The following is a 16427-nucleotide window of genomic DNA, read 5'->3' on the forward strand; positions in this document are numbered from 1 at the left end:
AAGATATCCCTATTGCATTGAATTTCAGCTAACTGCATTGAAGCATTTTAGATGTTCATGCTTTTCCTTGGGGTAGTTTCTCAAATTGTCTCTGCCTCAGTTATCTAACCGGTAAAGTGGCAACAGCATTTATGATGGCTGTGATGCTGTTGCTGTTTGTGGTGACAGTGGTAAAGAGGGATACTTGGACTCGCTTGTTCGAGACAAGTGTCCAGGTAATATAGTGATTTTCTTGGAGTTCATACATTTGTGTGTGTTCAATAAATGGTGCCCATTATGAAGGAGATGCTAATGATGATCACGGTGGCAGTGGTGGTACAGATGGTGACTATAACTGTTTTGTCTTTGAGCACAGGAAAATTTTAACTTTAGCTCAGCTCATGACATCAAAATTCTCTTGTTAGTGTGGACTCATCTGTCCAGTATGCTGGGAAAAAAAAATGCACATTTCTATCAAAATAAGCAATGTGTTACTAGATACTAGAATGTACAGGTAGCTATGTTGTGCAGACTAAATGCTCTCTGGTGCTCATAGCTGTCTCTGTGCCTGCTCCGAGAGGGACAGGCTAGGCAAAGCTGCCCCTCTGCTGACCCTTTGCTGTGTTTCCAGCACCTGCATTGGCGCCCAGGACCCTTACTGCGGCTGGGACGTGGTGATGAAGAAATGCACAAGCCTGGAGGAGAGCCTGAGCATGACCCAGTGGGAGCAGAGCCTCTCCACCTGCCCGGTACGTGCCCAGCCCTCCAGCCCCAGGAAGCACTGCCTGAGAAGCCTGGTCCCCGGCCACCCACCCACACTCCCCACGTGTCCACACCCCTCAGGTGGGAACTATCCTTGCAAATTCAGTGTGTGTTTTCTGAACTCTCTCAGTTCTTAGCTTGCGGGAAGGACACATGGATTCTGTCACATGCTTTTTGCTTGCAAATGTCTTACGATACTGTCATGGATCACAGTGTCGCTGAACCTTGGAATTTTCCCCTGCAGTGTGGAATGGGCTCTTTTGCCCCTTGTAGCACTAATAAAATGGGAGCTTCCACACCAGGACATTTCCCTCAGGGACGGTAATTTCAGAAATCAACATCAGTGAAGATTTGAAAAGAGTAAACTAAAGGATATTACTTTGACCCCATGTGGAGCCAACTAGTAGAAATTGCTCTGGGTCACGGGAAGGCCTGGGAGAAGCAACCGCGTGTGCATTCCCACGATGAACCCTGAGGGATAAGGAGAAACAGGCCTGCATTTACAGCCAGACCACGAATCCAAGAAAAGCAGACTCCTCTGTTCCCTTTGCTCATCTGTTTGGTTCAGGTCCTCACTTGTAGGAACTTCTTTTTCTTTCCCCCTTTCCTTTGGAATTCTTCACCCAGTCATCTCAAATTCACTTTTCTGTTCTCAAAGCATAAGAGCAAGTGCTATTAGCTTCCATGTCTTTGAAAAGCTACAAAGTCTCTCTGCCATCACATAACTGCAGGTCTCTGCATGTCAGTTCTGATGGGACGGGGTGGGAAGGCAAGTGGCACAGTGGTTGTGCGAGCCTTTGCTGTCCCCCAATCCAGCAGAACCCCAGACACATCTGAGCAGTTGCTCTGCTTCCCGTCAGGCACCAGCCCTCTCCACCATCTGAACCCTGTGCTCCTGCAGCCCATGCCTCAGCCTGAAGGTCAGGAAATGGGGCCACCAAAGGGAAGAAGGCTATGGAAACTAGATTCCTTCCCCAGATGTGGGCATGGGGTCAGGTGGCCTTCCTGCAAAGGGTCGTGTTGGTCTGTGCTGCCACACCCAGGCTCTGACAGCTCCCAAAGAGGTTAAGCTGTTGGCATCTTTCGTTATGTTGCTCCAGGTCTTTGATTTTTATAAGGAAACTTTCCTGCCAGAACTCTTGAAAATAGCTAGAAAAATGCCAGTGTTAGCGCTAAGTCCCCTCTGCCTCGGAACAACACTAAGAGCACAAAGGTGGTCACCTGAAATTCTTTGCAGAAGATTAACACATAATGTGTACTATCTGAGATATAGCTCCCAAGTGCAGACATGTCCTTCAGAACATCTTCTTGTAGGTCTTTGACTTTGCATCTTTGACGATAAAAAAGAAAGAGATGATAACTGCAGTTCTTCTTAAGCAATAACACTCTGGCCTCAGGCCTGTGCTTATTCCAGCGAGTATTCAAGATGTGCTGATTACGTAATGGGAAACTCACACTCGTGCCCTTGGTTTATAGCAAATGTGTGTCTTGGCTATTTTACAGCAAAAAAGAAAAAATAGAAAGATCCAGTATTTCAGTGACTTCAGAGTTGTTATTAGAGTTGTTTCTTGTTTATGAGAGGACAGCTTCCAGTAAAGACAGATGGACTTGCCCTGGTGCTTTGCACACAGAGCTGAAGTGTGTTTCCTGACTGAGGGCCACAGAACACTTGTAGCAAGATCGAACTTCTGATGCGAGGTGATTTCACTACACTCAACCATTTTCCTATCCTCTTACTCAGTGGACTTTGTAACATATCAAGATATGCTTTGGATAGTTGAAAACATGCAAAGAAGCCAACAGTAGGAAATAAATTATGTTGTTTGGGCAAAAAAACCTGATAAATAAATAAACAATTTTTTAATTTATATATGCTGCCATATTGAAAATAAAAAGTACCATCTATCTTATTATTCTGATTATTGGTTGTAATAATGATACTAGCTCATAAATAATAAGTAAATGCTCTTTATTCATCATTGTCTAATAATCTTTTACAAAAGGGTAAGTTAGGTGAAAATTATTGGCATCAGTGTAGATAGAGTAAATTTAGATATCTTTGAAAGTCATTAAAAATTTTGTTCCAGGCTAATTTTTTACTGAAATGGAAGAAAGACCTTATTTACTGGCTAACATTACTATATTCTTCATTTCTGCCTTGCCATTGGTTGCGAAGTGTACCATTGCTTTCTATGTTACAAACTCGCATGGATTGTAAGATGCAGGCTAATTTCAGAGTTAAAATACAAAACAAACAAACAAACAAAAACAAAACAAAGCAAAAAATGCATTGTCAGTTAATACTTTACTTTTCTTTATCTACTTGTATATACATGAATATAAATATCTATCCAAAGGAAATATCACTTTATAAGCTGAGGTTCTGACTGAGAACAAGCATTTTCTATCCTGAAGGAAAGCGAGCAGACCCTGCTGCATTAAGCACAGTGGTTCGCAGGTGTGTCCTATGCCAATGTCAGGCCCTCTTGTGTGAACCTACCCAGTAAATCTGCAGTATCCTTAGTCCAATATACAGCACCATTGAGCTCCCCAAAGTGAATCTCCCAGTCATCTCTAATAGGGTGGCTGCGATCTATGGCTATCTTTGTTCAGTTGTTCTGCTGTAAGAGACCACCTAAACCTGGTGGTTGAGAAAGCACAGAAATCCACTTCTCATGCTTCTGGAGGCTGGGATGTCCAAGATAATACACAGCATTTGCTTTGGTTAGGGCTTCTTGCTGTGCTCTTACCTGGGGGAAGAGGAAGGCCAAGAGAGTACCAGTCCCCTCTCTCAGGCCCCTATAAGGGAGAGAGGAGACTTCATGGATTGATTAGAGGCCACCCTTCAGTGCTATTGCATTAGGAACACTCTCGTTTTGGAGTGACACATTCAAATCACAGATTATTTACATCCTCTGCTCCCCTGAGTTCAGGATTGAGAGGGGACCCCAAGAAACCCCAGGGTCATAGAGAATTATGTGGACCTATATTCTACCAAAAGAGCCCTATGTGACCTGTTTATGGGTTTCTGTAGTCCAGAATTCAGGACACTGGTTGGCTGACATGTTGAAGAGCAATCTGTTTGCTCACAAAGTTGTAATGTAAAACGTGACTATCAGTTTAAGGGATCTGAAGTACTGAGGGAGATCTAAATTGGTCTATCTAGATTGATAAGAATAATGTATATGTTCTGCGTAGCTTCTCATACTGGTTAACAAGGGTAAAAGGGTCTTCAGAATCTACCTGGGCCTTATTTATACATGAACACCACCCACATCCTCTGGGGGAATGGAATTACCAGTATTCTGTACCATAGCATGTGGTGAGTTCCTGTTCCACAATACATTCTGCAACAGCTGTCAAAATGCATGACCAGATGGACACCTACAGATCTCCACACTATCTGTGGCAAAAGGTACAAGAAAATCTGAAAGTAAATAAAGGAAGGTCTACTAATTCTGAAAATATATCCAAATAGAAATTATAAAACTTTAATTTAGTCATAAGAGGATAAAGGTTTTAGTATAGTAAAAATCTAAAGGGGTACTGGCAGGGAACTCTGTACTCACCAAATATGTCTACACCTTGGTGAGTTGAGAATGAATCATTTGAACATTAATGATGAATCAAACATAGGATTATAGGTCATGCTTAACAAAAATTGGATCTTCCTTATTTAGCAATTCCTGGGTGAAGGGGAATTAGCTATTGCACCATGAGGAGTGTATGATGATATAAATTTTATTTCTTTGAGACTCTCACCAAGAAAGGATCTAAAGAATTGCATTACAGAATAACCTGGCTGAGATCACAGGTTCTGCACTCAGCTTGTTTGTACTAATTCTCAGAACTCTTAGAGCCAGAGTGACTGAACAAATTGCTTATCCCACCTAAGCCTCGGCTTTCTACCTCGGGAGATAGACACCGGATGGGGTGCAGAGTGTGAGGTAGTTAATATGTGTACATACTAGTGCTTGGAGCATACTAAACAGATGATCCCTGGTACATGTTTTATCATAGTTTCAGATTTAATGTATAATTATATAAAGCACAAACTCTAAAGAGAAAGTCACTTGAAAAAAATCTGGAAGAAATCACAACTACAAAGAATTTATTCTAGATAATTTATTCCACTCCCCAGGGTTGGGACCAAACCCAGGACCTTATGCATGGTGGACAAATGCTTTACCATTGAGCTATATCTCCTTCCAAATGGCTTTGTTTCTTATTGTCTGTTTAAGGAAAGCTAAGAAAAAGAAGATATGAAGAAGAAAAGCTACAGAACACACCCCATTGTTCATAGTTCTATTTTCTAGGCAGATTCTTAAAATTATAATAGAGTCAAAGCCAACACAAGTGCACGGCTTAATGCAGGGTGTAGGGTCCTCATGTACTACTCCCATGCTTCTCTGAGGATTGTAAGTTCTCCTAGCTCGTAAATGTAATGGGACCAACTGCAAAGGCATTGGATTGACTGTTGCCCCTAAAGGCTGCAGCTACCCCAGCCCTGGCCAGACCTGAAGCCACATCTCTACCTTGCAGAATTGGTTCACTCTGTGCTCCCACTAATGCTGTGTCTGATGCAGTTCCCTTCCTTCCTAGTGTTTTATGAGGATCTCTGCTCTGTTCTATTGGCCTCCTCCCTCTTCATTCATTATCATTTATTTCAAATTCTTCTTCTCTCTTCCTCTGTCATCCTTATTGGTTCATTCTCTGCCCAGGCATATACTTGGAAAAGGAACAGTTTCATAAAACCCAGTTATCTCAGGCCAGACTTAAAGGTTAAAAAAAAAGCAAACTCACAAAGAAAATCCAGGCATTGCTTCCAGGTGGGAAGCAGGAGGAGATCATTTCCCTGGGCCACCTAGCCATGCTCGGAGACACTTTGAGTTGACATATTGGGAGTGAGGTACTATTGTCATCTAGTGGGAGGAGACCAGGAATGTCACTGAAGATCAAATCATTCTACATTGCTCAGGACAGACTCCCACCACCTGTGTGTTAGTTATTTGTAGTTGTGACTAAAACATCTGACAAGGACAACCTAGAGGAGGAAAGGCTTATTGTGGCTCATGGTCCAGAGTTCAGTCCATGGTTGGCTGGATCCATTGCTCTGGCCTGAGATGAGGCAGAGCAACATGACCGAGGAAAGCTGTTAGCTTCTGGCCATCAGAGAGCAGAGAGGAGGCAGGGTGGGGGTGGAGAAGAGAAAAAGACGGAGTGCACAGAGTCATGCCCCTAATACTGCTACTGCTTCCTCCAGCCATGCCCCATCTGTGGATCGTTCCACCCAGCAGTCCATTCAAATTTATTAATCCATCAAATGGATTAATCCATTCACGGGGTAATAGCCTTCACAATGCGTCATTTCTCTCCTGAACATTGTTGTCTTACCACGAGCTTTCAGAGGAACATCCCAGATGCAAACCATATCACTCGGCAACAAAGAACTATCTATCTAGCCCAATCTCACTAGTGACGATGTCCAAAAACCCTGAACTAGTGGGGGAAAGGGCCCTCCAGTATCCCTATCTACTCCTCTAGATTACTACTTGTGTAGTTGTTGACAAGTTAAAAAACTTCTTTGAATCTTATTTTTTTTTCTGTAAACATAGTATAAATGGGCTGTATTCAATAGGATTGCATATGCCTAATACTAATAGAGTTCTTTGTGGGTAGAACCTAAGAGAGGACTATTTTCATCCTGCCACACATCAAGAGGTGACATTTTCAGGTCTGATTCTGCTGCCTTGTTTGGGAAGGACACTACAGGAACAGGTCTGATTCTTCAGACCTTCTCCTCTTGCTCACAAAGTGGTGATGGATGCGCTGAACATTGCCTCCTTACACGCCAGTGTCCAGATGGAAAGAGAAGAGTTTCTTCCTCTTATCTGGAGGAAAATGATTTCTGGGAGCTTCTTGCAGTCTGCTTTTGAGCCTCATTGGCCCCATTTGGGTCACATGTCTAAGATGTACTGTTGGCCAAGTGAGGAGCCACTGGGGGATGCAGGCAGGCAGAGCCCACAGAGGGTGAATTCCCCAGGCCTTCTTCAGTTCAGAACTACGCCTCTCACAGGGGCTTCATGCCTCCATGACAGCAGCTCAACAGGGCTGCTTCTAACCAGGCTGTAACCCTTAAATGGCAGCAGCAACCCTAGCTACCCCTCGGGTCTGCAAGCTTAGTGTGTTAGTCAGCTTTATTATTATTATTATTATTATTATTATTATTATTATTATTATTATTTATATATGACAGTGAATGCATTACAACTCTTATTACACATATAGAGCTCAATTTTTCATATCTCTGGTTGTATACTTAGTATACTTATACCAATTTGGGTCCTCATACATGTACTTTGGATAATAATGATACATGTACTTTGGATAATAATAATAATTAATAATGATTAATAAACATTCAACCATCATTAATTACTCCATGTACCCTTCCTTCCCCTCCCACCCCTCTGCCCTATCTAGAGTTCCTCTATTCCTCTCATGCTCCTGCTCCCTATCCCTCTATGAATCAGCTTCCTTATAGCAAAGAAAACATTTGGCATTTGTTTTTTTGGGATTGGCTAACTTCACTTAGCATTATCTTCTCTAACTCTATCCATTCACCTGCAAATGCCATGATTTTACTCTCTTTTATTGCTGAGTAATATTCCATTGTGTAGATATGCCACATTTTTTTTTTATCCATTCATCTGCTGAAGGGCATCTAGGTTGGTTCCACAGTTTAGCTATTGTGAATTATGCTGCTACAAACATTGATGTGGCTATGTTCCTGTAGTATGCTGTTTTTAAATCCTTTGGGTATAGATTAAGGAGAGGGATTGCTGGGTCAAATGGTGGTTCCATTCCCAATTTTCCAAGGAACTTCCATACTGCTTTCCGTATTGGATGCACCAATTTGCAGTCCCACAGGCAGTAGATGAGTGTGCCTTTTTCCCCACATCCTCTCCAACACTTATTGTTGTTTGTCTTCATAATAGCTGCCATTCTGACTGGAGTGAGATGAACTCTTAGAGTGGACTTGATGTGCATTTCTCTAATTGCTAGTGTTAGTCAGCTTTTTATCACTGTGATCAAAATAGCTGACAAGAACAAGTTAGAGGAAGAAAAGTCTATTTTGGCTAGCAGTTCCAGAGGTTTAGTCTATGGTTGGCCCTGCGGTGGAGCAGATGAACTTGGCAGAAGCGTGGGTGGAGGAGTGCTACTCAGTTCATGGCAGGCAGGAAGCAGAGAGAGAGGAGAGGGCCAGAGCTTGGACCTCCTCCACCTCCTCCAGCCATGTCCCACCAGCCTATGGTGACCACACAGTCCATTCAAGCTAGGACAGACTGACCAGGACACAGCTCTCATAATCTAATCATTTCACTCTGAATATTCTGGCATTAACACAGGAGCCTCTGGGGACACCTCATTTCCCACCGCAGCACTCGGGTTACCCACAGCTTCCTACCTGGTGGGTCCTGGGGCCATCTTCCCCCCTTGGAGGTTTCCTTAGCTCAGCACACACCTTGGTTCCTGGTACCTCATCTAATTCTCCTTATAGTCTCCTGGACTGTGAGTTCTGTTTCCTGCCAGGACCATGGCAAGGACAAGTTTTTAGTCCCTAGGTTTGTCATCTTTGGTACCCCACTGATGTCACAAAGATGGGTTACTTTTACATTTTATGGGATTCTTTTTCCTGATGATGAAGTCATCTTCTGGAAGTTTCTGGGTTTCTTCTCCCAAAATGGCTAGATTGAAGTCTAATCCACAGAAACACGGGCCTGCAAGGGAGGAAGAGGCATTTTATCTTAAATTTTAGGGTGAAGATAATGTGTTTCACCATTTGAACGTTGGTATCTCAAGTAACCATGCTGTTCTGGTTATGTTTTCACTTTGCCCTATTTTAAAATTCCCCTGTTTTTAAACTCTTTGGTTTTCTGCATCACTTGGGGTGAACTGCCACATGTTGTTTGTTAAATGTGTGTTAAGGGTCATTAGGAAGGACAATCACCTGCCCCTGAGTCACACACAGCAGCACCATGGTACCCGCTTGGCACAGTCCTGCCCTGTGCATCCGTTCACCAATAGCCAGCTCAGCAGGAGGCACCTTGTATTCCTGAGCAAACCCAATGAGCCCCAACTGTCCTCAATTAAAAACAAGCTATAAAGTGTTTTCAATGTGAGAGTTTTCCAAATAGTAGGAGGTCCCTTGTCTTTTTATCCCTAGTAAGAACTCTTGTCACCAGTTTCCTTCCCAGCAAGACACCTCCAAGCCAGAGGCAGACAGACACAGCTAAGATTTGGGGACCCTTGAAAACTGAGTTCCTCATAGTCCAGACTTGGTCTTGTCTGAGCCTGATCTTCATTTGCATGAAGGCAAACAGGTACTTTATTTGTTTGTGAAGCCAAATAGAACTGTCTCAGGCAGCTGTGTGATATTGTCAGTGTCACTTCCAGCCTACACGCACCCTGTGGGCACCACAGTGGAGGAAAACTGGCTTTGCAGGGCTCCCCAGAGCACCCTGTGCCCTGTCCCTGACAGCACAGTCACAGCAGTACTGACAGTGTGAATAGAGTACTATGGACCTGTACTGTGCAAACGTTGTACAAATGTTCTGTCTGGTCACCATTATTCCTGGATCCCAGTTCCATGGTCAGTCAAGCCACTTGATGCTTTTTAGCAACAGTGACCCTGTTCATGGATCAGGCAGTGGTCTGGGTGTAGAGCATGTGAGCACTTGTTAGCACAGGCCTGCTTAAACCACAGGGGGAGTAACTGCAGATCCGTCATGGTGTTCGCAGGAGTCTTCTGCACAGGGCAAGAGGAAGGCCGTTAAAAGGGTGGAGAATGAATGTGGAAAATCCCCAACAGCAGGATCTTTGCTGCTTTGTCAAGAGAATCTGTGCAGTTGGTAGTTTGAGTCTGCATGGCAGGCAAGGCTTGGAGCAGCAGCATAGTCTCCATCCAGGCAGGAGCTGCAGATGGACACCACAGGAGCTGGGCATGTTCTCCTGGTGGACAATCGTGGGAGCACTCAGCACTTGGCAGCCATGATGCTCTTTGTCACGACTCGAGCTGCCCCCAGCCTCAGCAGACCTCGCCAGCTCCTTCACCTGCAGCTTCTTCAACTGAAGGGCCAACACAAGTGTCCATCCCAGATCCCAGATGCTTGTTGACTGTCCCCTGCTCAGGGACCATAGCCCTGGTCGTGACCCACATGGGACTTTGCAGGTGGTAATGATATGTGTGGAGTCCCCTGGCCTGCAGAGCCGCGGAGGCTTGACTGGGACCTGGCTCCCGGAGCTGCAGCAGCTCCCGTTGCCCACGGGCTCTCAGAGCAAGTGAACCCTACCTTGCCAGGTAGAGGCGCCCCTGGAGCTGGGTGCGTTTCCATAACTACTCCACCAATGTTTCATTTTCAATAATGTACTTACCACAGGCAACAGGTGTGTGCCTCGGTGATGTTTTCACTCCCGTTAATCTTGCTCCTTGGATTTCCCATATCAGGGGACCATACTTCCCAAACCCTATCGCCAGGTCAGGGGCATCTTTCACTCTCTCATCCCCCCCTCCTCTTTCTTTCCCTCATTTTTCCTTCTTCTTTCCTCTGTAACTCCCTCTCCCACCATTGACCCCAGGGCTCCACTTTGACTTGGTCCCTCACACATCCCTGTAATTTTAGAAACATTCCGCGGGTTCTGATGTCTCCAGGGCTCTTCCCCGGTCACTCCGACTGGCTTGTAGTTTAACACTTCCCAGAACTCTCACTTCTGTCTGCTCCTAGATCAGGAATCTCACTGTGGACGGGCACTTTGGACCATGGTCTCCCTGGACGCCCTGCACGCACATGGATGGCACTGCTGTGGGATCCTGCCTCTGCCGGTCCCGTTCCTGTGACAGCCCGGCCCCCCAGTGTGGCGGCTGGCAGTGCGAAGGCCCCAGCATGGAGATCGCCAACTGTTCCAGGTGCGTCCCCTAGACCGCTCTGGTGTACTCAGGTGCTGGGGCATTCGGTAAATCATTCCTAATGCACACCTTTCCTAGGAGACAAGAGGGGGCGAAAAGACCGGGGACATCCACCTCTTAAAAATTACGGGGTCTGGGGAAGAAAAAAATAAATTATAAATTAGAAGGAATTTAAAACTACAAGTTAGATCATAAATCTAAACCTGTTCATATGCTCATCATTAGGGTGGGGAAAATATTATGAATTTACACGGTACGATTGGATTGGTTCGGGGGTGTGTCCATGTTACTGAAATAAACTATTTCTGCAGTTCATAGACAATCGCCCCCACTGCAGAACAAACATATTAGGTGGAAGATAGAAGAAGCCAAGCCTTTTCATAATCAGAAGTCAGCTCTGTAGTCCAGAGCTCAGGTCTCCACTTAGTGACACTGGGCTCTGGGTGACCAGGAGAACACTTCAAATAATGTGATCCATGGAGTAGCTTTCCTGTTTTCTCTGTTAAAAATTGATAAATATATAAATTTTATAAAGCTACACTAGTTTACATCTTGCCCTGCTCCTGTAGCACCCTGACCACAAACATCAGTACATCCTCTGAGACCGTCTTCAGGCACCCTCCTTGCTTGTACACCAACGCAGAATGTTTGTTAAAAAGTGTTCTTCTTGTGCCCATCTAAACATGCAGAGAGCATGTGGACACTTGTCTATGAAGTCACAGACAGAGGAAATCCTGTGGGGGGATCAAAGTCTCAGCCTGCCCTAGAGAAGGGATAAGAAAGGGGACATGCCGATAGGACAGGTGATGTTGGCATCTGCTGACAGTCTTTGCAGGGTAATTGGCTCACCCGCAAAGTTGAAGGAGCCATTTGGGGCTGAAGAGATAAGATAGTACGACAGAAGGCACTAGCACCATCAAATTGTGTGTTGCCTGCTGTCCACATTTAAAGTGGCCACCATTGATGACAGACAGAACCTTCATAAATGCTGCCAAGCTGCCACCATCTGAAGATCACCGTAAGTGGCTGATGTCCTTTCTATACTGCTTAATTATAAAAGAGCTATCTGAGTGCATTGTTGGCTGGTTTATTTATACATCTTCAGTGTTTATTCTAGTCAGAAAGTCATTCTCTAAGTAGTCTTGAAATACAACGGGTGGTTATTTTAAACTTAAAAATCAAATAAGCGAACCAGTTCTAGCAATGTTTTAAACACGTAAGTGAATTGTCTCATACACACATCATTGAGATGTTCCAGCTGACGATATGTGATTAGTCTGTGAGGCTTTTTTGGTTGCCTGCTGCTGTGTCTACCACTAGACAGCATTTAGAAGCATGTCAACCCAGTTCCATGTAGTGAACACATACATTTGCAATTGCATTCATTTATTTCATCACTTATTCTGCATATTATAAGAATATATCATAAAATTCCACGTTTGTTAAAATGTAGGAAATTAAGAATTTCATAACAATTTTGAAAGCAGTATTTTCAGCATCATCTAACATTTATTTTATATGTAAATAAGCTGAATATTTCAATTAATTACTTGAGTAATATGTAAGAATATAGTTAGAGGGTAAGGAAACTAGCTAATTACTTTTAAGAAAAACATGGAAGTCTTACTTTGATTAAATTTACCATAAAGCAGCTTTATTATAATATGCACAAGGCTAATAATGTAGATTTTATTTATATCTCTGCTAAGTTTCAGCAAATAAAGTGGGGAATATTAGATACACTAAGAAACTTCTTTGAGGAGTTTTTATTTTAGATTGTCTTAAAGTTAAGGTTTAAATTATTATTTATACCTGTATTTTCAGCGGCATAGTTGTGGACTTTGGTGTATCTAAAGGAATGTACAAAGTGAAAAGCAGAGTTAATGTGAGTTGACTTCCCCACCCTGTGGAAATGCAGATCCCATGGGTGAGGTTAGGAGTGCCCATGCAAATCCACATGTGGTTATAGAAGTAGAAATGGCCCCACATGCACTAGACCCTCTACGGGGAGTTTGAACTCTGCATTTAATCGATATCTGAATACCTAAAATCCCCAAATACCTACAATTTTTTTTTAATATCAGGGAAGAATAGCTAAGGGAGATGTCTAAATGACCATGAATTTAGGCATTTTAAGGAAAAAAATATAATACTGAAATAATTCCTCTTGTTGTCAATCATGGTTTATTTTATAAAATCGTCTAATTCTACTTTTATTTCATAATTTTTTTCTATCTACATTATTGTATGTCTGTGATGCATAGAGACAGATTCATGTAATTTGCTCTCCTTGTTTATGCTGATTATATTTTGTCACTTTTCAAGGATCTGAACTTAAATGTTCCTCCTTCACTTGTATCAGAAGTCTGACTTGACACCCGAGCCTGGTAGCACTCTTTGTGCTACAGGATCCCCTCAGGAGGATTGCTCACTCTCACTGATGTTAGTAGACCTGAAAGGAGGTGTCGGTAGAGTTTTAAATGACTCTTTGGTTCACAGCTGCACTTTCCAGAGATGATAATGGATGCAATACAAGTCAAACAGAATCACAGAATCTAGATGTTTAGGGATTCACTTCTAGTTGCTTTTTAGTAAAATAAACTATTAACATTTTTCATGACTAAAGTTTCTTAAAGTCTCATGATACTGCTCATTTAAAATGATTTACAGTACGCTTAAAATTGCATTTTTAAATTTCCTGTCTTACCCCTAAAATCAGATGCCAGGGGGTAGGGGGCTCACAGTCATTGAAGTTCGCCTGGCCCAGCCCCCCATTCAGGCCACGCTGGCGTTCCCTCTCCCCGGGGCACCACAGTCACGTGGTGACCCAGGGCCATGTGCATTTGCGGTGGGTGCGCAGGGGCTTGGACTCTGCACCAGTTTGACCTAGTGATTGTGTGGCTTCCTTTCCCCAGGAACGGAGGCTGGACTCCCTGGACCTCGTGGTCGCCCTGCAGCACTACCTGTGGGATCGGCTTCCAGGTGCGGCAGCGCTCTTGCAGCAACCCCACCCCTAGGCACGGGGGCCGGGTGTGTGTGGGCCAGAACCGTGAGGAGAGGTACGTGCCAAGCTGCCCAGCAGAGCATCCCCAGCTTCCTCCCATCCGGTGTGGTCAGTTTCCGTTTGGATCTAGCTGAGCTTATCTGTGGCATCCCTTTTGGTTGAGCTGAATTATCCTCTTCCTTTTGTGACATCTTTATTTTGACCAAAGCCTCCTATTAAGAGCATTTTTCCCGTTCTGCTGCCTGCATGGTTGGGCTGGCTCAGCTGAGGAATTCCCAAGGCTGTGGAGATACCCAGGCTGCAGGCCTCTCTCAGATGGGCTCCTGGAAACTCAGAAGATGAGTCTGCTGGAGAACGATTATTCTTGAGAGACCTCAGCTACACCAGTCCCCACAGCTGCAATTCCCAGGAGAACCAAAAGGGTCAGGTCCAGGTGCTGTGGGGCAGGTAAAGTTTGCATCAGAACAATGTGCAGCAGCTGGAATACAGGTGCAAACACACTGAGGGTTTGGTTGTGTTCACAGCCACACACCAATTGTTAACAAACACCCTCGGGGAAGATGCATCGGACCTGAAGTGGGGATTCTTTTCCATGTGCATCTTAACCTTCCATCACATCACCACAGTCTGTCAGTTTAGTCTTGGATCTAGTCATTTGTTTCTTCCTTTAGAATGAGACGTTTGGTTTCATCCTCATAATTCATAGCTGTGATCATTAAATCTTTCTTGTCTTTTTAATATGTGTTCCACTTTGTCACTATTGGGAGAAAAACCCCACATAGGTGAATTTCATAGAACTTTCTGGATTCTTATTCTGCTGTACTGACATCAAGTTATTATTCCAGTGCCTTTTAATGAAAAGGTAGTCGGCTTGTATTTGGTGTCATGCATTCCAAAAAAATGTCTTACAAAAGCACTGTGAATAGTTATTTGTGGTGCAATTAGTACTTATATATTTAAAAAATAAAAATAAATACTAACAGGCTTGCTGTGTGGACAGTTTTCTCATAGGAATTTATTACAACCTGAAATCAACTAGGGAGAACCATTCTTTCTTTCCTCACTATGCTGCTCACTTACCAAATAACATTTCATTCTTTTGAATAGGAGGGAAAGGAAGATGGTCGTGTTTGAAATAGTCCTGTGAGACGGTCCTGTACAGGTCTGTCATTTTCCGTCTAACACCAGTTGAGAAGTGGGAAAGCCAATTATAGGAAAAATGTCTCCATGCTATTTATGAACCTTGTTATATTTAAAACTGATGGGAAGTTTCTGAGTGCTGGGAGTTGTCAGGTAGTGCAGTCCACTGGGCAAAGACATCTTCATTTGTGCAAAGGCTTTCCTGGAGTCGAGGTGCTGCCACAGCGTAACAAGGTGGACAGGAAGACGCTGCCCACCTCTGCGGCCACAGTACATGCACGCTCTGTATGTGAGTAGCATTGTTCATAAAGCTGTGCTTGCAGAAAAAGATCTGGAGAAAGAATGGCCTGTGGTTTGTGGCCATTAGACTAATGAACATCTTTTAGGGCTGGGTATGTGCTAGCTTACTGGAGGAAAACTTAAGTTCAGCAATGAAGAAGAAGATGGTAAAGACAGAGACTATATAATATTTTCATGAAATTGAAGTCTCTCTACTGAATAGTCTTGCTGTGTGAAAAACCAACCAACCAACCAAACAACAACAACAACAAAAACTAAGTATCTGATAGGCCTTCATCTTCACAAGCAAAAGGTTCTTAGAAATCTCTGCCCTGTTGCAAAAGAAGTCTCTCCATTTAAGTAAAACAAAGGAAAACTTTGCTCATTCTGACAACGGAGATATTTGAGATTAGATTAAAGGAGACCATGATCTCCATGGGAAGGTACAAAGTTCTAAGGAATAGGCACATTAAATGATTAACAAGATCATGCTTATTAAAAACCATCAAACCTAAAGAAATCCTGGGTGACCAAAAGAAAATAAATTGTATTCTAAAAAAAAAAAAAAAAAAAAAAAAATCCCTGAATTAATGCCAGGATCACAGTTAGTGACTTTGGGACAAAATCTCCAATGTGTGGGAGCTTAATTGTATCAATAATCTCTGAAATTTTCACACTACTTTAAAAAAATCAATAGATAAATAAAATAATTCACTTAAAGTATACATGTACGTTAGCATGTGTGGACGGTTTATTTTCTTTCTATTCCTTGGATTTTCCTGAGTATCCAAAAAATTAAAGGCACCAAGAGGGCCACCAATGGATAGAAGAAAGGGACTTTGTTATAAATATTATCAAAATATGATGTGATTATATGTATTCCTTTTCGCCTGCTGTGTCATAATCGTTCCACAAACTAAAACAACACTGGGTTATTATTTCACAGTCTTAGAGCAACTGGTGTTCCTACAGAGCTTACGTGAATCCTATGCACATGGCCAGTCAGGGCTTCAGCTTCTAGACACATGACCCTCCCCTGAGTGGTCTTTCTCCCTCAAATCTGTCCAGGATTGTCCTCCAAGATGGCAGCCCAGTCCAAGGTAACGGAACCATAAGAGGACCCATGCTTGCCATATTCTCTTGGTCAGAAGTCAGCTACAGGCCCTGTCAGGATGAGGAGATGTCTCAGGGTGTGCATGTCAGGGCCAGCGCCATCAGGGTCTCCTTAGGGTCTGTCTGCCACAGGTGACCTCTGTTCCATTGTCACTCATGCCCTCCACATGCAAAATGCCTTTC

General features: G+C 43.4%; 1 protein-coding gene across 7 annotated transcripts in view; it reads left to right on the forward strand.

The window, feature by feature from the left end:
- Window positions 1–16427, forward strand: part of Sema5a (semaphorin 5A) — a 450819-nt gene that overhangs the window by 370205 nt on the left and 64187 nt on the right. For all 7 annotated transcript variants that reach the window (XM_021733399.2, XM_040272850.2, XM_021733404.2 and 4 more), the window contains 3 exons: window positions 611–728; window positions 10527–10708; window positions 13624–13767. In XM_021733399.2, coding sequence (XP_021589074.1) covers window positions 611–728; window positions 10527–10708; window positions 13624–13767 — 444 coding nt within the window. The remainder of the gene's footprint in view (window positions 1–610; window positions 729–10526; window positions 10709–13623; window positions 13768–16427) is intronic.

This window comes from Ictidomys tridecemlineatus, chromosome 1, assembly GCF_052094955.1.
Source record: "Ictidomys tridecemlineatus isolate mIctTri1 chromosome 1, mIctTri1.hap1, whole genome shotgun sequence".
NCBI classification, from domain to species: Eukaryota; Metazoa; Chordata; class Mammalia; order Rodentia; family Sciuridae; genus Ictidomys; species Ictidomys tridecemlineatus.